Source organism: Notolepis coatsorum (genome assembly GCF_963971535.1).
Source record: "Notolepis coatsorum genome assembly, chromosome: 20".
Lineage (NCBI taxonomy): Eukaryota > Metazoa > Chordata > Actinopteri > Aulopiformes > Paralepididae > Notolepis > Notolepis coatsorum.
Window position 1 is genome coordinate 55,721,691 of NC_140184.1, and position 26,355 is coordinate 55,748,045.

At 42.6% G+C, this 26,355-nt stretch overlaps 1 protein-coding gene across 1 annotated transcript in view; it reads left to right on the forward strand.

The window, feature by feature from the left end:
* Window positions 1–26,355, forward strand: part of LOC311247104 (collagen and calcium-binding EGF domain-containing protein 1-like) — a 178,632-nt gene that overhangs the window by 149,515 nt on the left and 2,762 nt on the right. Inside the window, exons 4-10 of the mRNA XM_084337416.1 lie at window positions 4,018–4,152; window positions 5,680–5,817; window positions 18,512–18,645; window positions 18,883–19,003; window positions 20,491–20,630; window positions 20,762–20,797; window positions 25,756–25,791. Of these exons, the coding sequence (XP_084193542.1) occupies window positions 4,018–4,152; window positions 5,680–5,817; window positions 18,512–18,645; window positions 18,883–19,003; window positions 20,491–20,630; window positions 20,762–20,797; window positions 25,756–25,791 (740 nt within the window). The remainder of the gene's footprint in view (window positions 1–4,017; window positions 4,153–5,679; window positions 5,818–18,511; window positions 18,646–18,882; window positions 19,004–20,490; window positions 20,631–20,761; window positions 20,798–25,755; window positions 25,792–26,355) is intronic.

Genomic DNA, 26,355 nt, shown 5'->3' on the forward strand with positions numbered 1-26,355 from the left:
TAAACTATATCTTAAATTATGGCTACAGTATGTGTATAATATGGTCGTCGCTTATCAATGACTTGTTTGCAGTCAACATTGTTGAAACGGATTGTTTTTTAATCGGTTCATTTCCGTTTTATACCATTTTGAAAAACGCTTGTTTCTTGAAAGTTTCAGAAAATTTCAGAAGATTCTGTGATAATCGCCCTTTACTGGAATATACTGGAATACACAAAAAACATTGTAATTTTTCGGCCTATTTATGAATCGTTTTCAAATAAACGCTAGATTATCGATAGTATATGTGTACTTATGCACGCTATAGAAGCGGGCTGAAAAATCGATTATCCATTTCCTGATCAGCACACACACACACGCACACACACACATAGGGCCCACGCTGATATATCTGTGAAAAAAGCTCTGATTATCCCAAGACTGGTAAAATAGATTCCTTACCTCAGATCAGATGTTCTCCAAAATGATTATTCCAATTCCTGATCGCCATTCCAAATATCGATCGCGTTTATTGATCCAACGCTGGGTACTGGAAACACACATTATCCGCTGTTCTGGTGGTCGGCGATGACTTCGATCGTCTCGGGTTACTAGTCTGACAAGTAAAATGTGGAAGCAGGACTTTTTTTTCTCCATGCGTTTCATTCAATCCAATCCAAAAGGGTGCAGTACCATCCGGAGAGACGATAGGGGGCGGTATTTTCCCAATGGAGCTCAGAGAGAGTTCCAGTGGTAACGTGAGGCTAGATTGATGAAATATGAATGGAAATCGCTAATAAAAAATATATATATATCAAAAACGAGATCTCTCGTCTCTCTGGCACTCAACGGTTGGCATGAACGAACGAGAAATCTCATCGTTGGCACTCAAAGTGTTAAGTGTAAATGCCATAAAAATACAGTAAATTACCTTTTATCAAAATGTTAACCATTAAATAAAGGTTGTAATCTGTAAATGTATTTGATTTTACTGTAATTCGACAGTAAGTATTTGGAAACCATTGATGCCAGACATTTACCGTTTTCTTGCAGCTTTTTTTCTTACAGTGTATGCTCCACTTGGTAGGCCCATGATATGGCAGAACCTCTGCTGTGGGTCTTGAATTAGGTTCTTTAGTCATAAGAATGATGTTGTAAAGCTTAGGAAGGATGTTAGGAAGCATAATAAGGGTGATAGAAAGCATAGGGAGGGTTATAGGAAGCATATTAAGTATGTTAGAAAGCATAGAAAGGATAATAATAATAATAATAATAATAATAATAATAATAATAATAATAATAATAATAATAATAATAATAATAATAATAATAATAATAGATCAAATTTATATAGCGCCTTTCTAGAACCAGAGGTCGCTTCACAATCAGGACAAAAAATAGGGCTAGGGAAATAGGGGGAAAAAAGGGGGATGAGGGAAGGTAAGGGATAATGGACCTAATCTAATCTAAACTAACTGATGGGGAAAAGCCTTGGTGAAGAGGTGTGTTTTTAGTGCAGATTTTAAGGTGTCCATGGTTGGGGCGTTGCGGATTTCGGGGGGGGGGGGGGGGGGGGGGGAGAGTTCCAGAGGGTAGGGGATGTTAGGAAGCATAAGAAGGGTGATAGGAAGCATGTTCGGAAGCATATGAAGGATGTTAGCAAGCATAGGGAGGGTTATAGGAAGCATAAGAAGTATGTTAGAAAGCGTAGAAAGGATGCTAGGAAGCATATGAAGCATGTTAGGAAGCATAGGAAGGATGTTAGGAAGCATAGCCTACAGAGGATATTAGGAAGCATATAGATATAGGAAGGGTGATAGGAAACATGTTAGAAACAGGTTCCAAGCATGAGGGGGAAATGGAGGGGAGGCTTGGAAATTGACAATGATGGATAAATGCATGCATACAGTACATGTTTTTAATGCATAGGTATAACAAGGACAATAGGTTCACTATGGAATTTCCATGTTGTAAACAGGGGTCAGAGAGCGGCAAACAGCATAGGACCACTATCTTGTGTTCAAAAGGTCTTTCTTGAATATGTTTTTCAATGGACAATGATGGAAATTAATTTAATTGACTGCCATTGACCGTTGTGAAAAATATTCCAGCATGCACTTCACTGGCCAGTGGCCAGTTTCATCCACCGCTGCCTTGTAGTTGGCGAGATTAGCTCCGTACAGAGTACAACCAAACATAATCTCCTCCCAGGCTACCTATAACAAACATCCACTCCACCCTGTCCATGCATGATGCATCCTATCCTGGATGCACACCAAATTTCTCAAGCTAAACTGCAATATGAAGTCATTATCATCAGCCCAACATCCCTCACCAAACACACCCAGGGCTTCTCCCTCTGGGTCGATAGCTCCACTGTTTCCCCTTCCTCCAGCATCTATAACCTCTGAGTTCTTTTTTTTACCTGGCTGCTTTGAATCCCACATCAACCACATTGTCAAAACAGCCTTTTTTCGTCTCAAAAAACATTGGCCGCCTCTGTCCATCCCTTTATTTTCCTGTGGCTGAAACCCTCATCCACTTCATTATGTCCAGAACTCCGCCCGCTTTTAGGCTAACACACACACACACACACACACACACACACACACACACACACACACACACACACACACACACACACACACACACCCCCCATTAGGTCAGCCAATGCTAACCTCTTCACCCCACAATAAAGACCCAGCACTGAACCTGGGGTGACAGAACTTGGTGTTACAGGGCCTCTCTTGGCCTGAGATTGGAGTAAATGGTAAATTTACTGCATTTATATATATTTATATAGCGCTTTTATCCAAAGTACTTTACAACTTATGCCTCACATTCACTCACATATTCACACACCGACGACAGAGGCAACCATGCAAGGTGCCAATCTGCTCATTGGGATCAGTTAGGGGTTAAGTGTCTTGCTCAAGGACACTTCAACATGCTGCCGGGAGGAGCTGGAAACGAACCGCGAACCTTCTAATTACCAAGCGATCACTCTACCTCCTGACCCACTGGAGTCCACTCTGGAGTTGAAAAAAACTCTAGCTCCAGTAGAGGGTGACATTACTCCTCTATGAGCTTGGTGGAAATATTGCAGTACTGTGTGTATTTGAGTGGGGATGTATCACCAATTACAGGGTGCTGTGTTATGGTTGATTAGAAGCAGTGATGGGAATCACACGAGAGCTCCTGATTATGATATTATCATGATACTTGGGCGTTGATTAGATAATATTCAGATTCTTAATGTTCTGCAATACCTTAAATGGAGTGATTCAATATTGTAATATATTGGTTTATCACTCAATTATTCTTTCATTTAACCACATAAAAAATCTGAAATCTACACTTTGGAGGTGGAAAGATTAAAAAAGAAAAAAAATCCAATGTACTTACAAGTAAGAAGCCATGAAAGGCCATTTTCAAAAAGATAATTTTACAGAACATTGTTATTAAATGCCTAGAAATAGTATCATGATATTATGATACAGGGCGTCACATATACAATTTACAATTTTGTCATTTAGCATACACTTTCATCCAACATGACTTACAGATTGTGTACAAGTCACCAGGAGGGGTGCATCTCTGGCAGCTAAGGGTCAGTGGCATTGTTTGTCAAATAGTATAAGATACTGTAAGATAAGATAAGATATTATAAGGTAGTATAAGACATGGTACAGGTGACATAATTATAGTACAGTGGTGAAGTAAAAATGAAATAGAATAAAAAAGCAGTGTAAACAATATAACAAATCAATATAATTAACTCTGGACATGTGCATATGGGCAACAAGGTGCGAGATGAGGGTATGTATGCCCTCTCAGTTATATTTGCCCTACAATAAATATCAAGCTGAGTGCATAGTAGTATAGAGATAATTAGCAAGATAGGAAGTAGTATAAGAATAGTAGCATAGTAGTAGAGTACATAATAGTAAAAAGACAGTAAGTAAGAGTTTTCTTTCTCTCTCTCTCTCTCTCTCTCTCTCTCTCTCTCTCTCTCTCTCTCTCTCTCTCTCTCTCTAGGTGTGGATGTGTGTGCTGGCTCTCCCTGCGAGCAGCAGTGCACTGACAACTTTGGCCGAGTAGTGTGCACCTGTTACCCTGGTTACCGCTTTGACCGGGAGAGGCATCGCAACCACCAGTCTCCTTACTGCCTGGGTCAGTCCACTTATCCGCTTGATGCTTACGCCTATCACAGTGCTTCCCCAGAGTGCTCACAGCCTATCACAGTGCTTCCCCAGAGTGCTCACAGCCTATCACAGTGCTTCCCCAGAGTGCTCACAGCCTATCACAGTGCTTCCCCAGAGTGCTCACAGCCTATCACAGTGCTTCCCCAGAGTGGGTTGGTGGGGGGGAAGACCCCAGGCGTCCCTGAGGAGGTGGTTCCAGGGATAGTTTAATTATTTGGTTCACTATAAGAGAGAATGTATATCATTAACAATAAAAAAAAACGAAATAAATAATAAAGGATCCCTGGGATAAAATGTCATGGAATGGGTCCATGGATTAATTTATGCACGTAGGGGTCCTTGACTTGAAAAGGTTGGGGATTGTTTCTTCAGGTGTGTCTGTGTGTGTGTGGGGGGGGGTATAGTTTCAGTGTTGGAACCAGGTTTTACTCCCAGGCCATCATTCGTTTTTGTACATAATATTGTAACGATCTCCGTTATTGACGACTCACCGACTCAGGGGGGTTAGTTCTCACGTTATGGTTTATTACAGTCTCTGGTTACAGCATACAACCTGGGTGCATCACCTCTCGTCGTTCCCAACAACTGCACCTGATACTGTTAACTAACCAGAGAGAGAGCACGCTGGGTGCCACACCCTCTTATACCTTTAGCCGAGGCCAGCCCCTGCACTCCAGCCTCTGTCACCCCGTGGCTTGCGTGACCAATACAGTCGCTGCTAGCCCGAGATGGCGGAGTGCTGAGTGACAGCTCGGCTGACCAATGACCCCCAAATTCAGGGTCGCTACAATATTATGGTGGTAATATATACAGGATAATTTCTCTACATGTGTTTGGTTTGGCTGGAGGGCTGTGCGTCACCACTGATTACCTGATTTTATATTGATTCACATGGTCCTCATATTGATTCAATTAGGCTTGATAGTTTCAGGAGGCCAGAACCTGCCATTGTTGCCAAAAAGATATACATTTGATCAACTGAGTTTCTGTAGTAGTTTAGCACAAGACAAACTAGAGCCATCTGCAGGACAGGAGGTGTGCTAGAGATAACGTTTAGCCAAAATCTTCACATACCCACTGAAAAAAAGGCATAGATTAAAAGATCCATCTTAGAATTTTAAGAAGCAATTCGATTCGATTCAATATAGATTTTTGGGATATTTTTTCCCTGCCCTATTTGACTGAGCAATAAACTCTGATGATGAATTTGAATTGTCTTTCAACTACTAGACAAATGGACAGAAAATGTAAATGAATCATCAGAGCTTATTGCTCAGTCAAATAGGGCAGGGGGAAAATATCCCAAAAATCAATATTGAATCAAATCGAATCGGATAGCAATTTCCCAGGAGAATGAAAATTGTCGAAAAACATTACAGCAATGTTCTTTCTTTTTATACAGCATCTGCACTATATCTGTGTTCTTCTGACTGAGCCACTGTGAATTGGAATGCATTGATTAAGCTATATCAACTTCTCTCTCACATACTCACAGACATCGATGAGTGCAAGCAGAGAAACAGCAGCGTATGTGACCATGAGTGTGTGAACACAGTGGGCAGCTTCCTGTGCGGCTGTCGCAGTGGCTACATCCTGGCACCTGACCAACACTCCTGCATCCCCGCCCACAACTGTGAGTTTCTGCATTGCTTGGTGCTGTGGTCCACTTGCCTCGCAGAGTCGAGACCTTGTGCTGCTCACATTGAGCTAAGCTGTACAGGTTCGTTGGTCTTCGATGGATATGTTTTCTAAACCTGAGCGTAATGATCAATTGGTTTGCAGATCACTGATTCTTGAGTCGGGACAAAACACTTTTTAAATATTATATTTTGAGAATACACACTATATTGATTAGAGTTATATATTCATGTAGAGAAAGGTCTGAGCTATTTAACCATGTAAATGTGCGGGCTCTACATAGAAAAACATTTTCAACGAATTCACATGTTTCCCTTTGAAACTTGATTTGTGTTAACTCCGTCAGACACACAAAAAAGTATATAATTCAAATTATTCCAGTCCAACAAGAATCTAAAGTTATGAAGTATGTTGTAATAGTGTTTAGTTACTCTGGTATGCAATAAAATATAATATATAAACCTCAGGTGTAATTTCACACTATTCTGAAAACCCAGAGTTAGAAATATTAGCATTTTCAAACTTTGTTTTTAATTTTGATATGTTTGATATTTTGATAAAGATCATTAAGTAAATAAGACACAAGAGGATGAAGATCTAATGCTCCTTTATTACTTAAACAACATAAACTGAAGAAGGAATTTGTATTTTCCCCAAGATTAACAAAAATATCTGACGGTGTTGACAAAGATCTGACGGTGTTGACGAGAAACTGACGGAGTTGACAAAATTGGATTTGCATCTCTGATACATTTTTTAAACGGATGGAAGTGACAATAATAAGAACTAATAACTCCTTGTCTTATACTGAACATTTTGTTAACTCAATTGTAATAAACAACAAACTTTACATACACTGTTTCCAACTATTACAAAATGCACCGTTTCCAACAACAAAAACAGTAATAGAGAACGGGACCCCTTCTTCTCGTCCCTGTTTTCATCTACCTCCTCTACACCACTTCCTGATCTCCACTTTCTCACCCAATTCTCCTCTTCCTTTCCTTCCGCATTTCTGATTAGTTTCACTATGATGTCTTGAACTGGGCAGAAACAGACATCCTTCTTGCCACATTTGGGCTGAACCTTTTCTGTTGGACCATGGGGATGCAGAAATTCCACTTTCACATCTTGTTGCTCATTATCCACATCGATGGTCTTGGCTAGCCACCAGTGGTCATCATATACTACTGCTAACCAGTCTCCATTACTAAGGCTGCTAACAGTCGTTACTGTCACCGTACCCTCAGGACCTTTCAAAGGTTCTTCGTCCAACTCCTCCATTACATCTTCCATCTCCCCTCCCATCTCATTTTCCATCTCCTCCCACAACATGGCCAGAGGTCTCTTCTTCCTTGCCCTCCATGTATCACTCTGCTGTTCTCCTGGGTTGCCATGGTAATAGGAGGTAGCTGGGCAGAAGCACTGGCAATCCAACATCTCGCCGCAAAAGCAGGATAGTTGTCTGTTGTGGATCCTGTCCTTATGTGCAATGATCTGGTGTATTTGTCTTGTTGAGGGAACCGGTTTGAGAGGATTCATGAGAAGTGTGTCGTATCTTTGCATGTCTTCTTCCACAATGTGATACAGCTGAACGCCATTCAGACTGTTTGAGACCTTTTTGAAGAATATGTGTCCATCCGTCACATCATTTCCTCTCAGGACCAGGTTGTCAGCTGTTCTTTTTACTGTTCCGCCAATGCCGTCTGGTGCGCCCTTACCATGGGAAGTGTGGAAGAAGTTCCACATTGTCCTTTCAAACCCCAGTGTAAGTGGGATACCAGACAGAAGAAAAAAGTTCTAATTGTTCTTGTTTGCTTGGACCATCAGACCAAAAGTGCACGGTGGTAACCTGTGGATATTTTGTCTTGATATCTTTTAGGACTGGATCCATTTGTGTCCATATTGCCGCAGCATCCTGTCTCTTTGACTCTGACAGTGTGCAAAACCCTGCCTTTCCACCCTTAGTGTAATACATTCTGGTATGGAGTGTTATCTGTGGCAGATTTTGTCCGAAATGGCAGGCCTGAACTTCAGCTTTATATTTGAATTTCCAGGATTCTGAAAAGTCAACATGGACGATTGCTGTACTCTCATCACAGGACTCAATTGTGTTGCTGTATTCTTTTGACTGGTTTCGCACTGAACACACATGTGTTGTGGTTTCCTTTCTGAGTTTTTGCTCATAGAGTTTGATGAGCTCTGAAAGGCTGCCTCTGTGTTCGACGAGCTTAGTGTTGATGTTGATTCCATTGCGTGTGTCTTCTTGAACTCTCTCCCACTGCCTCCATTGAACATCGATTTTGTCTTGCTCTTGGGTTGTAACTGTACCTTTGTTTAGACATCGTGAGCAGGCGCGAAGAAGGCAGGCCTCACTTGCTGGAGAGCAACAAACTAATTGAAAACTGTCATCCAGTTTGTTTGACTTCACAACACCAGACATTTTAAGGACCTCGAGCATTAAGCATGCATTTTCATGTATTTGACACAGACATGTCTTCCGATCAGATGCTTTTGGTGCTGTGACATAGAAGGGCCTCAGAGCACAGAATGAAGAATAGCTCAGCTTTACAGTGGGGTTCTTAATCTGGAATTCAGTGTGGAAGTTGAGCATGGAGTCTAGCAGGATCATTATGTGCCGCTTGATCTTGTTCCTGGTGATTGTGTCAGTCTTATCCGTCGTCACACATGCAGAATTCAGGAAGAAATCCTGAACAGTCTGTGTTATACCCTGTATTAATGTTGGCTTTTTCTGAGGCTGCTCCTTTTCTCTCATTAACTTGTAGGTTAACCCAAACTCTTTCATTTGTTGAAGAAGACGATACTTTTTAATAATCGTGCCTGATGACACACTCAGTGCTGGTTTTTGGCGCCGTGGGCCAGGAGTTTGTTTGTTTGTCTTCAGCTCTCTTCTGGGGATGTTGTGGAATAGAAGGGCCTTTTGGATTTTCGGATTCCTTACTTTGCTTCCTGATAGCATCTTCTTTGTTTCTGTGCCTGGAGAGTCCAGTGGTGATGTATTTGTAGCCTTTTTTCTGTGCATTATTGTTTTTATCATGTTGTTTCGTTGCTTTGTTACATTTGTAATATTCTCTTTCATAGTTTTTATTTCTCTTGAATGCCTTTTTTGCATTTTACTTTGTTGCTTTTCCTGTCTGAGAGACTCTCTGCACTGTCTGGCATTGTTATCTAGAATATCCTGATCTGATTTTTATCTGATCCTGATTTTTCTTGAACTCTACACTTGTGACAACTGATAAGATTGAGACAACTGACTAGCAAAATATTATCCTGTTGATCACTCCATACCATAATGTATTACACTATGGATGGAAAGAGTCAGATAAAGGATGATGTAGCAATCTACAGTAGACACACATGGACCAGTCCTATATTAAGAATTATTATAAAGATATTAAGATGAAATATCCACAGTTTACCACCGTTCACCTTTGCTCTGATGATCTAAGTAAACAGTATAAGAACAAGAATAACTGTTTTCTTCTGTCTTGTATGATGTTTCTCAACACAACAAACCAGATCATTTTCACATCTGAAACAACAACCCGATTTGCACGGAGAAGCTAAATACCTAGTGACAAGACAATTCACACACAACTCGCGTCGTATCCTAAATGTAGTGCAGTAACACTCGTTTTGGAAAACATCGTTATTTACAAAACATTTAGAAGGGAAAGCCAGAAGAAGTGTACAAGGTCTGGTCAGACCTGGCCTACCCGGAGCGTAGATCAACGAAGTGCAGTCTCAAGACACCATAGAAAACACAGCCGTCCTGTGTTGTTCGATCTGGGCAGCGTCGCCGCTCCAACCCGTCGCTATGGTCCCCTTTGTTGACGCAGGCTTTGCCGTCCTGGCCCAGGGCAGGTTCGACGAACATCCTCTGTCAAAGATGATGTCGTAGTCAAGAGTGTTTAAAACATGTTATAATCAAAGCACGTTCAACAGAGTAGCATTAAGCTAACGGCCGCTCCAACCGTCGGTCGCTACTGCCCCTGCCCGCGAGACGCCGAGCGAACGGCGCACACGACCAGAGGGGAGCTCGCGGCGGCGCGCGAGGAGCCGGAACCACCCCGCGCTGGGCCTTGGCCGATAGCAGCAAGCTAACGTTTCCTAGTGATCACAGCAGGCTAGCGCCGCAGCTAACAGCTGACTGGCTAACAGTAGGCCCAACCTAGGTAGGCCACGCAGTGATCACAGCAGGCTAACGCTGCAGCTAACAGCTGACTGGCTAACCGTAAGCTAAGCAGCTATCACCTGAACTTGTACACAATGATATAACACTCACCCAGACAGGCCGCCGTTCTGAAACCCTCCTCACTTTTTAAGAGAAAAGAGAAACGAGATGTTAACACAGTTTTACAACGTGATTTTAGCAACACCCGACGGAGCCAGCACAATACCCAACTGGCCTGTGTAGCTGACTTTGAACACAGATCTTCCGCTAAAGAACATCTATGCCCATATCTCCTCGTGAGGGAATACTCTCATTTGGCTATGAAAGATGGGGCCTTAACATGGTGACAGAGAGATATCCACTCGTCCAGAAAACACAGGGATCACCAGTGTTAATGGTCGTGGCCCTCTAGTCAAACTATAATGGGCTTCAGATCAAGGTCTTCCGCTGCTGCCCAAGAGGCTGAACCAAAAGACCTTAAACTGGGGCCGGTGTTCGTAAACATTGTCAGTTAGCCCCCATAGCACTAACAGACAAGTGGAGCCGCAAGCAAACAGTACTCACCCAACCTGAAACCCACCGCTTCTCACAACAGCGGCGCGTCCTACAGTTCAGCTGTGTCCTGAAAGGTTTCACCCCAACCAACAAAGCAAGGAACTGCAGTTGAGAGGCATGCAGCGGCGTGCTCCCAATACGAAAACCGGTGGAGGATTTTAGAATGATCATCATCTTCCAGACACTCCAGTACGAAGACAATATCGCCGTATTTTCTCGAAAATAGTGAGAGAGAAAATAAAGATATGATGTCAACGTATCTCCTTGTTCTTCCTTTCCCCGTAAACATTGCTTTTCCAGCCAATATTTTTCTCCACGTCAAGTGGGCATATAGCAACACGTTGCTTGTGATGAAATTTGAGAAGGAGATGAGTGTGTGGCACCACCCCTGCTTATATAGGTAAGCGGATGGGGGTGTGGCCAGATGAATGCTGGCATTTAAAGGTACATTTTGAAATTTATTCAGTGTATATATGCTGAAGCAACATATATGCATGAGACGCTGAGCGTGAGCTAGTGTGATACAGAACCCCAGTTCATTTTTACTCACGTAAAAAATAACGCAGTTTTTAGGTAGAGAGAAAGACATAAGCCTTGGCAAATGCTAAAACCTAAGCTATACAAGACAGCAACCAAGACAATTTTCACACAGCACACGTCATATCTCCAAATGCAGTGAAGCAACATAATATGTTTTGTTAACACTTTGAGCGCCACGCCGGGTTTTCCTTTTTACCCGCTGAATGCCACCATCGGCGCCAATGCGTTAATATCGCCTAATCTATGTTTTAAATTATGGCTATGTGTCTAATCTGCCCATCGCATTATCAAAGACTATTTTCCAGTCAGTGCTGTCAAGGCAGATTGTTTTTTTATCACGTCGTTTCCGTTTTAGAGCATTTAGAAAAGCACCCGTTTTCAGATAAAAAACAGTTCATTCTGGAGCATTCTATGAAAATCGTCTTTTACTGGAATATTCCACAACGTTGATATTCGTCTGCCTTTTTATGAATCGTTTTCAAATAAACGCTAGATGATCAATATTATACGTGCACGCAAGCACATTCGAGCCGCGCACGGATAATCGCCCCGTTGATTTCCTCACAGACTTTTACAGTGAAACCGAAAGCGGACATTTCACAAAACAGCTTATAACTTCATCAAACTTACTCTGATTATCCTAACACTGATAACATAGAGTCCTTACCTGACATCAGATGGTATCCAACTGGTATATTCCAATTCCTGATCACCATTAAAAAAAATCGATAAGTGTAGGGATCCAACGCGATACAGTAGAACTCCATGATCAGCGGGGATCTGAGGTTCCAGAATGAACTGTGGTAACCCCGGCTGGATCAGTGGACTGGAAAATGTGGAGTACCGGATTTTTTTCCCCATCCATTTTCATTGAGTCCATTCCAAAATCACTTATGTCATCTGGGAGACGACAGGGGGCGCTTTTCTCCACAATGATCGCCGGCGCCGCTCAGCTATACTCGGGTAGGCTCGGGTGGCTTTCAACCACCTATAAAAAAACACGAGAAATCTCGTGAGTGGCACGGAAAGAGTTAAACAAAGACATCGTTATTAATCAAAACATTCGGGAGGGGGAGGAAGGAAGAGTGGGGTAATGTCCAACGGACATCTTACCTGCACCTCGTACGCAGGACGAAAAGGCCGCAAACACAGGTTGGTCTACCACGTTGACAAGGCCTCTCGCTAGCAGGGCCAGAAGCGGCTCCAGCTGGAGCCTCGCTCCGGCGCGACACCCCCCTCCTGCGGCAGGTCATGGCGCAGGCCCGACGACATCTTCTGCCAGAGATGACGCCGTCGTCAGAGTGCCAGGGCCCGCTACCTCATCACTGCTAGCGCCAATGGTTGTAGCATAAGCAGTGACGTTGCGCAATATGTCGGGGCCCCCCCGCAGGGCAGACCACTCCCCTAAATCAATAATAAAGTGAGAAAATTTTGCGCGCTATGCACGAGGTCCATCCCATTACAGCCGAACCTAATGTCGAGCTCACCCTCCGCCTATGCAGGCTCTGACACTACTTGCAGTTTCAGTAAATCCTCGTAATTACAATGACCCATAATCTCGTGCCATGCCTGAATATCGTGACTGGCCGTCCCGCTACAACACACATCATTATTATCATCACACTGGACATCGCGGCCACTTAAACCATGTACTAAAAAAATTACGGATTAGATTCCAGTTCCAATGTAACCTGTAGGCTACTCGTACTGGTTATGGCGAATAAAACGTTATATTCTTCTAACCTGTCTCGGGTCTCGGCGGCTGTAGGCTACTTTTTTAAATGTTTATTTTTTCAGGCATCTTTTGTAAACAGTATAGGGTCAGTAGGAACTGTATAATAATATAATATAATCAGGGCTTCAGCAGCGGGGGTGCTGAGATAAGTGAAATAATAATAATAATAATAATAATAATAATAATAATAATAATAATAATAATAATAATAATAATAATAATAATAATAATAATAATAATAATAATAATAATAACAACACTCTCGTTCACTAGAGGAGACCACTGCCCAACTCCGCGCTCTCACGCTCAGCTCTGCGGAGCGACACAAACAATGTAACCGTTTTGATGCATACATGTAACCTGTAGTAGCATACTGGTTATGGCGAATAAAACGTTCTATTCTTCTAACCTGTCTCGGCGGCTGTAGCGTGGCTGGGGGCCTGGCTGGGCTGTCTGTCTGCCTGGACTCGGAGCTGACCGGGCGGTTGAGGTGGGGAGCTTACTGCCGATGCATCTTCAGTAACGTTAGAGTCAGTATACCTTTGCTGCCTGCTGGAACAATGATGTTCTTTTTCGTAGCTTTGCCGTCTCCTGTTTGGCTTTCGCTCTCATCTTGTTTTTCTGAGCACCGTGTCCGCTTGGGTATTTTTACCGGCGCTTCCCGCTGTGTTTTGAACGCTGAACATTAGTCAGCCGGCTAGCCCTATCGCAGGTGAGCAAATAATTACATCCCTCGTGCCGGGTGTTTTCGGCTTGAAAAACGGGGCCAGCACGGCGGCAGAGGGTATCCGTTTTCCAGAGACCCGGGGAATCGAACCGCAGACTCTGAATCATGGCCCCAGGAAAACAAAGCTACTACTTCACTGAGGAGGAGTCTATATCGTGGGGCATCAAACTAGAACACCTCCACGCCGCTAGAAGGGGCAACAAAGGGATTCTAGGTTGGAGCCGACCTTCGCAAGCTGCACACAGTTGTCCGCTCACAACTGACGCACCCGAGGCTCGCGTCGCAAAAAACATCACCCACCCAGGGAGACCGTCAGTTATCACACAGCCGACCGCCCCCCGAGGCATAGTATCCAGCCGGAGACAACGCCGGCGGGGATTGCTCAGTGCCCCAATGTGAAGTGCCGGTGGAGGTCAGAACGATCATCATCTTCTAGACTCTCCAGTGGTGAAGACATTATCACTTTATTTTCTCGAAAAATTGTGAGAGAGAAAACAAAGATACAATGTCAACGCAGCTCCTCTTCTCGCACATCCCTCACAAACTACTTTGGCACTAAACTTAAAGTGGTGTGTTACAGAAATTTTCTGTGGTGAAAGTAGGGAAGGAGCTGATGGTATGGCCATGACCCCGCTTATATAGGAGCGGATGTGGGTGTGGCCAGGCGGAGGTGAATAGGTGTGTGCATGTGGAGAAAGTTATTCATTATTAGAGTGGATAAAGGGATAGTTCCAAATAGAGCAGAGCGTAAAGCTATACGATCTATAACGCGATTAGTGCTATTTTCCTGTGAGAATATTCAATATTGTTATCCTCCCTTCCGTATCCGCCCACACATCTGCAAGTTACAAGTTTTAGCTAACATTATCAATAGCTTTTGATGCTATAATATAACGTTAGCTAGCTGACAATTACACTTTTGACAAACGTATGTAATTCATGGCACAACTCAAATGGGATAAAAAAAATTATTTGTCTCTCACCGTTGACTACCATTCATATCTTTTCCGAAATAAGGTCCCATGGTGAGGGAAGGGACTTGAGAAAAGCCTTTAGTGCCACTCGTTGCTTTTCTTTCAATGAAGAAATACCTTAGAATTCTGATATAACTGGTGCTATAGCAGAATCTATGCTAACCTCTTCAAGAACCACAATTTTTGTTTCCGAACTAACTCTGCACAACACTCCTCTGATTATATAAAGACTAGATGACACTCCTCTGATTATATAAACACTAGATGACTCAGCCGCGCTGCTGGCCAACAGAGACCGACGTGGCCACATGGCGGCCATCTCATAACATGAATGTCTATACATTTACATTTACATTTACATTTACATTTAGTCATTTGGTCATTTAGCTGACACTTTTATCCAAAGCGACTTACAAGTTCTGTACGACAGGTCATCAGGAAGGGCACAACTCTATCAGCTGAGCAACCATGTTCATCAAAGTGTTGAGTGCTACAGTGTAGGTTAGTTTATTAGGACAAGTGCATGACAGTACGGTTAGTTAGGGTTCGATTTTTCTTTTTCTTTTTTTTTTGTATTCAGATAATGGTTGAAGAAGTGCGTCTTTAGTCGACGTGTTTCGGCTGTCCTAACTGGGGTGGGTAGTTCATTCCACCATTGTGGGGCAAGGACTGAGAATAGGCGACTTCTCTTTGATGACCCTCCCGGAGCTTAGATAGGAGTGGGTCTGAGGCGGCCAGAAGATGCAGAGCGTAGGGGTCTTGAGGGTGTGTAGTTAGAGACCATTGACCGGAGGTAGGCGGGAGCGGTTCCCTTTGCCGCACGGTATGCTAGGTCGAGGGCCTTGAAGCGGATTCGTGCAGCAATGAGGAGCCAGTGCAGGTCCCTAAGAAGTGGGGTGACATGGGCCGACCAGAGGCGTATTTAGACCACTATCACTAGGGCACGTGCCCTAGTGATGATCATCTGTGCCCCAGTGATGAAAAAATAAATAAATTTTTTTTTTTTTTTTTTTTTTTTTTTTAACAAATGTTTTTTATTTTCCCTTTTTTAACATGATCAAATGATCATTTAACATGATCAAATAATTATTATAATATTTTTTACTTCGCTTTGAAATATTATAGTGAAATATTTTGCACTGCATTTATCTTGTTGAAATCCTCCAACAGGCTCTTTTTTGTAAGTTGACTGGTTTGCACACCAATAATACAGTGCAATAATAGAATAGTAGAATAGATAGTAAAATTATGCAATAGAATGGCCAGAGTAAAATAGTGCTACAGTACAATCAACAGCGGGGTGTATTAGAAGGCTATGGTGAAGAGGTACGTTTTTAGCTTATTTCTGAAAATATTAAGAGATCTAGCTTCCCTAATGTCCATAGGTAGTGTGTTCCATAACTTTGGTGCATAGTTAGCAAAGGCTGCATCCCTGATTTTCTTTAGACTGTGGCTTGGAACCTTCAATAGACCAGTAGTAGATGATCACTTACTTGTAACTTCGGGTTTGATCCAAGGAGTAAGTTGCCCCATATTGCTCTGTAACATTTCTCTTTTTGTTATAGGACCGACTAGTAGGATTTCAGTTTTGCCCTCATTTAATTTTAGGAAGTTGTTCGTCATCCATTTGTTTATTGCTAAGAGACAGGCGGAAATGGAGTTTATAGCTGTGTGATCATTTGGTTCAGCGGAGATGTACAATTGTGTGTCATCTGCGTAACTATGGAAACATACATTGTGCTTTCTAATGATGTCTCCTCAATGTTCAATGTTCAATGCAATGTTCAATGCAAGTAAAGCACTTTAAACTTTAAGTATGACTAAATGCTTTATTGACTATATATATAGTAACTGTTCCAAAATGCATAGATTTCTATGTATTTTAGGGGTTTGGGTGGCTAGCTCTTTTTAATTAATATAAATGTCAGATTGTTTTATTTATTTCATAGATTTCTATGCATTTCAGGAGTTTGGGGGGCTGGCTCCCCAAAATAATTAAATAACATAACCCTAACCTAACCATAAAACCGAAATAAAGTTAAAAAAAAATAGTTACAAAATCCACCCATTTTCGCCCACAAACCGGCCAAAACCGGCCAAATTTTTTCCGCGGTCGCGCTACGCGCTCCCGCTTCGTAGTTGTTGGTGCCCTTCTGTGCCCTACTGAAGTGCTGGGTCTAGATACGCCCCTGGGGCCGACTTCGGTAGGTTTGAGATCAGGCGGGCCGCTGCGTTCTGAATGAGTTGAAGAGGCTTAGTGGCATGTACTATTGAAATAACCATAGCTTGCAAAATTTTCAACCGTTTGGTTTGTTAAAAGCGTCAGAGATGTAGTTATCATACTGCATACTTATAATGGACCTTCATATGAAAATAAAAAAAATTTGATAAAAAATTCTTCCATGCAAGAATCATAGCCACGTTAATAACGTTTATAATAAACCAAACTGTTTGTAAATCCGTCAAGATTTCAGCTTGTTAACACTTTGATTGCCTAAGGCTAAATTCATGATATACCATCCGTTGCCAGCTCTATTTAACATGGAGAAGTTCCCCTTCTTTGCAGGGCTATAACTTTTTAAATTCTATTGCTAGATTGCCATTATTAGGGCCCATTCAAGGTCCTATATGTATTGTTCATTGTGTAGCAACGTTAAAGTTTTTCATTCACATATTCATAGTAAAATATGGTCTAAAGTATAAGTATGTTTTCATCTCTTTCTGCAGCTTTCTCCAGAACGTGATTTATAGCCCCAAATGCATTATATTGATGATGAAATACAGTTTGGTAGGAATCTGTGCGAGAACAAAAATTTCAATTGGACGTACTTCTAGAAGTTTCTACGTATCATCTGATGATGACCGGATGGGCGGGGGATCGTTTATAATTCCGTGGGCAGCGTTATATCATTCATCTAGTGTGGGTGATATGATCATCAGAGCAGTTTATATCGAACACGTTCAAAAATAATGCTGAATCTTACCGTATCTTCCTCGCGCCGTTGGACGATGAGCGTGGAACTGAAATATTCCTATTATGGGATGTAGAAATACGCGATCTATTTCCAGGTTGTATAATAGTATATACGTCCAAATCATGTTGTTTATCGAGTTATTGGCAACGGATCGCTATGTATTGTGTCGAGATCGAGTCCCGGGACCTATAGAGAGTGCCCGGAAGTAATATGGACGATCACCACTTCATCCACATGACTTCCTGTTTGGCGCTTCTGCCGATCGGCCACCAGATGGCGCTCTTGAACCGCTAGAGGGTTGAGAGGAGGCCAGCACTGTGTGTCAAGGCTCCGGAGGGGAAATATGATTTCGATCACAGATTTTTGAAATATTGATATCAAAGACGAGTTACGGTGTCCTCGGCAACTTGAGCATGGCTAGGAAAGACGCCTAAACACGTTCCCGGCAGTTAAAGTGTTAAGAGTATTTTTGTTTGTTCAGATCACTCACCTTAATCATCTTCCCTTTATTCATTTGCTTAGATTTGTTGTACACGTGATCGCGATAAGGTGCTGAACGAGCTCAGTGGCAGTTTTTCATGTCCCCTTGTAGAAGTGGAGCAATCTTCCATTTACTTAGGTATGTGTTTTTAGGAGGATTTTCAGATAATAGGGCTTAACAGGTTAAAGCAGTAGTTAACTGAAGCAAGATGGCCGCCGGTGAACTACACAGGAGACTCCGCCTTGCGCCATCTAGTCTTTATATATATGTATGCCCGTAGTTCCTCAAAGGACGTTGATTGGTCCGAACCACTGTGCCACAAGCATATAACTTGGAGCCAGACAAGATAGCCACTCTGCCCCTAGTGGTAGCTTCCATGCATAGCACTTTGACCCATAGAGAATCTGCCCTGATTCGTCTCAAATATGACATTGGTCCGTAACGAATGCTACAACACTACTATAGAATCCTGTTAGAATTAGCATGTCTTCTTTGTGTTTCCTACAGTGAGTTCATCAGGGAAGTCAGATACACTGATGAGCGCTGGCTCCTGCTCCCTCACTTGTCAGGACTTTACTAATATGAGGAACAGCCTGCTGCAGCTCAAACTACGACTGGATAACACACAGTCCCCGAACCAGGTACAGTGTGTGTACTGTCCAGAGCCTAAACATATTGTGTCATTGGCAGGCACTCAATCTAAATCTAAATGGTTTTCCATGTAAAGATTATGATAATATTGATCTGTGTGCGTGTGCGTGTGCGTGTGCGTGTGTGTGTGTGTGTGTGTGTGTGTGTGTGTGTGTGTGTGTGTGTGTGTGTGTGTGTGTGTGTGTGTGTGTGTGTGTGTGTGTGTGTCCTCTTTGTTGTGTGTATAGGTGCTGTCTCCAGGTCTGGCCAACAGCAGCGATAAGCCGTCTCAGGGGAGGATGAGGAAAGGACCCGACAGCCCCACCCTGCCAGGTCCTCCTGGCTCTCCAGGATCCCCTGGGGTCCCAGGTAGCGTGTCTTTTCCTGAATATGTATTTCACCATCTCTCTGGTACTCAACAAGGTTAGCCAACAAGCCAGGGCTGTCCGAAACCTAGAGGAGAATTCCACTTATTTTCCACCAAGACCCTATTTTCCCAACATGGGCATCGTACCAATCGATTCCAACCAAAATCGCAACAATTTGACTATGAAACAAGCCGATGATGGGAGTAGACAGGAAGAGCCGAGTCTCCCTTCGTCCTGGTCTCTGGCTGTACCAAGGGCAACCCAAAGGCGTCTAGATTCTAAAGCATTGCTTCTCAAACTGTACCCACTTTTGATTATTCACTTCACCAACTGTTTTTATCAACCTTCTAGTTTTTATTTTTACAGCTGTATTATTTTGTGAACAAATCCTTTGGGCCCTTTGCCCCAAACTACATTGCTCCTCATAATGGAAATATACATTATAAATGCATTGTCCTGACATGTGAAGGAATCTATGTTTTTCAAATCTCAGAGGAGGAGGACAACAGAGAGAGAGTGTGTGTTAGCAGCAGACTAATATTTGGGATTTGGGCTGTGCTGTTAACATCAACAGCTGATAGCCACAGCGTCAAGTTACTCGCTCTGGAGAAAGTGCATTACCAAGCCACAGTGTTTGTTTTGGGGTAAGAGGGGCGGTAATATCAACATCGCCGTTGCTATAGTGATTTGGGTCAAGGGTGCCGTTGCCATAGTAACAGTCACGATAGAGAGGTAGACATTGCGAGACTTGAAGACGGTAAGCTGTGGGGTCTTCAGGAGACTAGTTAGATTGAGACACGACGCACAATCGAGCAGACGCGCTGATCAGAGACTTCGAGATCCCTCCTCACCCTCGCTGGGTGGGGGAGGGGAATATGCCACATCATCGCTAGCTTCGGCTAACGGGAGGTTTTGGCCGACGACAAGGCCCAGAACCATTGGACTAATAGCATAAGAGACGGTGGAGAAGAATGAATTAAGACTGTTCAAGGACATTACAGAGTTGGTTACATCTGGTACGGAGCTATGTTTATGGAATAAACAACGTTTTTCCAAGAAAGGTACCATGTTTGCAAGTGTCGAATTCTTCTGATTACGGATAGCATTAACGGGGATGAAACAGTTGTACAGCCAGTATGAGAAGGTCAACTTCGGAGATAAACACAACGCAGAAACTTCACGAACGCAGGTGACGAGGTGATACTGGCTGATTATGACCGATATCTTTCACATGGGAAATAACATCATATTCAATATTGATTCTGAGATATAGGATTTTTCTCTCTGTATCTCTAGCAGTACTCCCACGTACCACTAGGGGTCCACTAACCCCCATTTGAGAAACACTGCTCTAAAGCAACACATTGTGTGTATCTAGGATTGTTATACAAAGAGACACATTTCAATCACATTGTGTTCATGGCCCTCACTGCTGACAATATCAGTAAAGATACATTTTTCAAACCTCTATACATGTGTATTTCCCAGGACACCCCGGAGAGCCAGGCGAGAGGGGCGAGCCAGGAGATGGGGGCCTGCCTGGCCCTCAGGGTCCACGTGGGGATATGGGACCCATGGGTCCAGAGCCTGACCTAGAGCACATCAAGAAGGGCCGTAGAGGACCAGTGGTAAGATGACCTTCATCACAGCCAGCTAGAGACCAATGACCTCAAACCTAGTGGGGAGAGTATCCTGCTTGCTAGGAAAATAAAAGAGAAATGGTCTTCTAAATCCTTCCCACTGTCTCTCGTTTCTTCAGGGACCTCCAGGGGCTACAGGAAGAGATGGACTCAAGGTCAGTTTATCCTCTCATCTCCCTGTGTGTGTCTGTACACCCTGTAAACATTTAACTACTATACTGTAATGTTTTAAAGGCTATTCACATTAAAAACATGGCCCTTTCACACCACACTGAGAGCAGATACTGTGTAATAATAATAATAATAATAATAATAATAATAATAATAATAATAATAATAATAATAATAATAATAATAATAATAATAATAATAATACACTTTATTTGTATAGCACCTTCCATACAAGAATTGCACCTCAAAGTGATTCATAGCAGAAAAATTTGCACATAAAGTGCAGACATATAAAATCACAGTTTTCACATTAGGATCTAACATCCCAATAAGCCACCTTGTTTATGGTTTGATTCTATGGCCGTTTTAACACAATAACTGCCACGCAATATACGCATCCTTAGCAGCTGACGCCATCACTGTAAATGGTGGGAGTCGCTCACCTTGTTTGCAGGGCTATAACTATTTAAATATTATAGCTATATATGCAATACTATGGCCCATTTGACAGCGGGTATCTATCGTTCAAGATGTGGAAAAGTAATATTTTTTCCATCCATATGTAACGGTTGTGACAACGTCACCTCAAACTTCGATGCCCCGAGTGGGAGTCGAACCCCGGTCTCCCACACCGCAGGCAGCAACACAGACCGCTATACCAAGAGGTGAATCCACTTCTAACTAATGGGTCTATGCGTCTTTTGAGGATGTGAGAGTGAGTTTAACCCATAGCACCGCTACTCACCCCAGCCCTTCTTGACTACGCTTCACGATACCATCCGTTACACATACATTGTCGTTTTATACCGTGGTGAATATAAGTATAGTTTTACACTGGTCTAGGATAATTCCTGGAACGCTAGTAATAGGCCGCGACACATATTATACTTAATCCATTGGCATTTCGTCCCTATACACGCTACAATAAAAAATTCAAATGCATATGATTGGTATATATTATGTTCCATCATGCATGCAGGAAAGGAGGGGGGGGGGGGGGGTTGTTTATGATTAATTGATTGTTAAAACGGCATTCGTTAGTACAACAGCATACGTTGATCAGAGCGACGGCAATGATGGCAATGGACAATCAAGCTGAAATTAACGTTAGATTGCTCTTACCTCTGGCCAATAACACTGCAAAAAGAATATTCCAATTATTTGATTGCCATCTGCTAGATCGTATGTCCATTTGGCCTACGCCATAAGCTCCAAAAGCATAATGATTCTGGCGTTCCGAAGGCGATTCAATGCAATCGAGTGTGTATCTTGATCCAGGTTACAAGATAACTCCGCCCGGAAGACATTCACTGACGCACGTCAAGCTTCCTCCAGAAAGTAAGTGCAACATCGGCCGCATACCACCAGGTGGCGGTATCGGGCCGTTGCGATCTCAGACAGAGTGCCAAACATTCCCACAGCACAGCAGGATGAATTATGAATGGAAATAGCGAATAAAAGAAATAACGATCATAATAACGAGTATACTCGTTGTTGGCATAATTCGATTGGCGGGCTATAACGAGTTAACTCGAAAGAAACGGTTAAAATAGACAATAATAAAAAGAGTAAAATAGTGCAATAGTGCAGTGCAATAAAATAGTAGAATAGAATAGACAGAGTAAAATAATGCAGTGTAATAAAATAGTTCTGAATTACTGTTTAACAGTTTAAAACCGTCTTTACCTTCCCTGTTTGATATCCACAGTTTAAAACAGTCTTCCTTCCTGTTCGATACCCACTTTGACCCTTCAAACCTTCCTCTCAGGGAAAACCTCCCTCTCAGGGCGCAGTTCCTTCTCTCAGGGCGCAGTTCTAGGCCTGGGTCCCCCACACAGTTTTAAAACCTGACAGTGTAGAACCTGTAATAAAAAGAATGGACAGAGTAAAATAGTGCAATCTATTGAGGCAAACATATTGCCATGAAGGTGACAGTATACTCATTACAGAAACTAACCTCGGCAGGTTTTTAACAACAAAATTACACATTTGTGGAGAATAGGAAGTTCTGCATTGGCTTCGGCCAACGCAGTGTGCACCTGCATGCGAGCTGAACTAGTCAGCTGCTCCGCTCTCCGGCCCCTATGGCAATGTGTGGTCACCCAGGCTACAACTGGTGCGTAGCCGCACAGAGTAGGCTATTTATTGGCGGCAAACATATTCGACTGAGTCTGCATTCAGTTCCAGTCTTTTCACATTCCCTTTCAAGTCAGTTTCACCTGATGTACTGACTGCGATGCATCTCAGTTTTATGGTGACATCCAGGAGGTTCCAGCGTCTACATTAGCCCAGATTAAATGATTGATAGCTAACGTGCACATTCTTCCCCATCTAGCGAAGAAAATGGTTGGTTTATGTGTTGACATAAAACACATAAAAACATTCACATTATATGTTTTATATATATATTGTGACGAACCTGATGGGATACAGGTTCGCGACGGTTCAAATACAAACAAATGCGAATGTCCACCCAAGACCAATATCAATCAATACAAGTATTTATTGAACATATGGTGAATCCAGGGGGGGAAAGCAATAGAATGGTTGTGATCCGTTCCGGCCACTAGCGGACTGGCCATCGGAGACACCAGGAGTTTTCCAGGTGGCCTGGCAGACTGGCAAATGCTTTTTTTAATTTTTTTATTTGTTTGTTTGTGCCCGCAGTCAGGCCACTGAACTCCGAAGCAGGCCAGGTCGGTATACATGTTTCTATTTGCGCATATATAAGTTCAGGCAAGCAGGCAGGAATGCGTGATTTTTTTCGTAGCCGCAGTTTGCGAAGACGCTCTCTGATTGGCTAGCCCGCATACAGCGAAGACCCTCTCTGATTGGTTTAGCTCCGAAGGGCTCTTCCCTGTTACTACACGAGTTTTGAATCAGATGGACATTGAAATTGACGTGGAAACTCTGGATGTTGATCACTTGATCACTTTATTGGATGTACTGCTGGGAGTTAAAGAAGACAGTTTGTTGGAACCTGACCGTGAAATAGAACAGCTATAAGTCTGATGGATGATTTGGATGCTGATATTGAAGCCGCGGAGATGTAAGGAACGCATCATTATGTTGAACTGACGGCAGCAGCGCGAGGGTGAGTGATACTATAATGAATCGACTAGATCACAGAGAGCGCCAGTGAAGTAGCGAAATGTAATGTAACTGCACCGGTAAACTTCTATAAAGGACACTTTGGTGTAGTGTATACAACTTGTATGGTCCGTTTTGTGACAGCGTCGCTGTCCATGGTGCTGAAGGTCGCATTTATACTAGTGTATACAGCCTCTACAGTGCCACCACATGATACAACGCAGCAAGATACAAAACGCAGTTTTTTTCCCGGGGGGGGGGGGGGGGGGGTTATGGGTATGGGCCTGACCTGGCCTGCCTGAGTCAAATTCCCGGTAGGAATTATGGTCCCAGTCCGCGACTGGTTCCGGCGGTCAATAACGCAAAACAGGCTCGCCAACAGAAAGAGGGATTGTTCACAGTTCAGGGTTGTCGTCCAGTCCAAAAGGTCAGTACACAGGGGGGTATCTCAGCCAGTCCAGGGTTCGGTACACAAAGAAGACCTATCTCGCTTTCTCCTCTCCTTTACTTCCTCTCACCATCGCAACTCTGAACAATAATCTCTCTCTCTCTACACCAACACTCCAACACCATACTCCGCTCAACTCAACTCTCTTCATCTCAGGGTTAATGTAATGTGTGTGATGCTTGTGAGTGCACGTGGGGTGTGTGTCTACCAATTAAGTGCAGGTGTACTATATCAGTACTAATCAGCTAGTGTGTGTGTGCATGTGAGGTGGATGTGCCTAAATGCTGTGCAGGTGTGTTACATCAGTACTAATCAGCTACCTAAGTGACGGATATATCTCCTTTCCTTCACGTATCCCAAGGAGGGGGGAGGAGATCTGTCACAATATGTTGCAACATGTACAGTAACTTCCCTGTTGTGTCTGTTGAAAGGGGAATTTACATGTTATTCCTATGCCTCAAGATAAGTCAGTCAGTCAGTATTGAATATGCACTACTCTCTCCTGGAATTTGTGATGTCACCCACATGTAGAATATGCAGCTGTTCCATAAAGAATGGGGCACTGATGTGGGCTCATAATATATGGAAATAAACTATTAGAGCTCTTAAAACCATATGAGGCTTAAAGGGATAGTTTGGATTTTTTTTACATCAAGTGGTATGAAATACTTACTAGTAGTGTAGTTTATGCAATGCCATTATCTTACTCAATGAGTCCCTGCAGTTCTGAATTGGTTCTGAGTGAACCGGGAAGCTTTAGACAGGCAGCAAACGAAGTCAGGAGACAAAAAAGTAATCCACAGCATGACATGCAGGAAAACGTTTTAACCATCTACAACAGAAAACCGCAGTCCTCGTGCATTTCCTATTTCCTTGATTCATGTTGGAACAAAGCCCAACGCATTGTAACTGTGTCATACTGGGACTAGTTCCAACACATTGCTCGCTGTGAAGCATAAGACATTTGTAAGGATTAACACTTTATTATTGACCCCATTTGCCTTTCTGAATTGCTTCCTGGTTCACATGGAACCATCCCAGAACTCTGTACTACTAGCAAGTATTTCATACCACTTAATGTCCAAAAATCAGAACTATCCCTTTAAATTCTGATTCCGACCTGTTTACAATACTAGAATATAAACTTAATTTGGGTGCAATAACTCAATTTAACATTTTATATCTCCACCAAGTCAGTGCCCCACTCATTGTCTATGGAGCAGCCCCACATTTTACATGTGGGTGACATCACAATTACCAGGGTTCTTGCTCTTATTTAGCTTTGGAGAGAGTGTTTCATGTTCACATTGACTCAACTGCACTGGGGCACAGGAATGACATGTCAACAGTTCAAATGGGTGGCACTCCCACTTTACGTTTATTTGGGTGATTTCTTCTTTATAGGGTGACAGAGGAACGCCTGGCCCCAGAGGTCCACCTGTAAGTCTGCTTCAACTTCCATGTTTACTAAATACTCACATAGCCCTTCTAGTTACACTGAATTACATGAGTAATTATCTAATTGAATCCTTCAGACCAAGAACCATATAAGTCTGTTTCAAGTTTTTAGATGAACTGGTTTTCAAACCTGTTGTAAAGATGGTAAGGAGTGTTGTGTACATTCCTAGTTAAAGACATAGAGGTTGAGTATTTTATTATCTAAAGATCGTAAGTTAGTGTTATGTTCATTCATACTGTAGTTAAAGACAGTAAAGGTTGAGTACTTTATTATCTAAAGATGGTACGTTAGTGTTGTGTACATTCCTAGTTAAAGACAGTAGAGGTTGAGTACTTTATTATCTAAAGATGGTACGTTAGTGTTGTGTACATTCCTAGTTAAAGACAGTAGAGGTTGAGTACTTTATTATCTAATAATAATAATAATAATAATACATTTTATTTATAAAGTTCTTTTCAAAACCCAAAGAAAGAGAAAGTAGGGAAGGGGAGGGGAGGTGGTAGGTTGGAGGAGGGTGGTTATGGGTAGGGAAGGTTGTATACTTG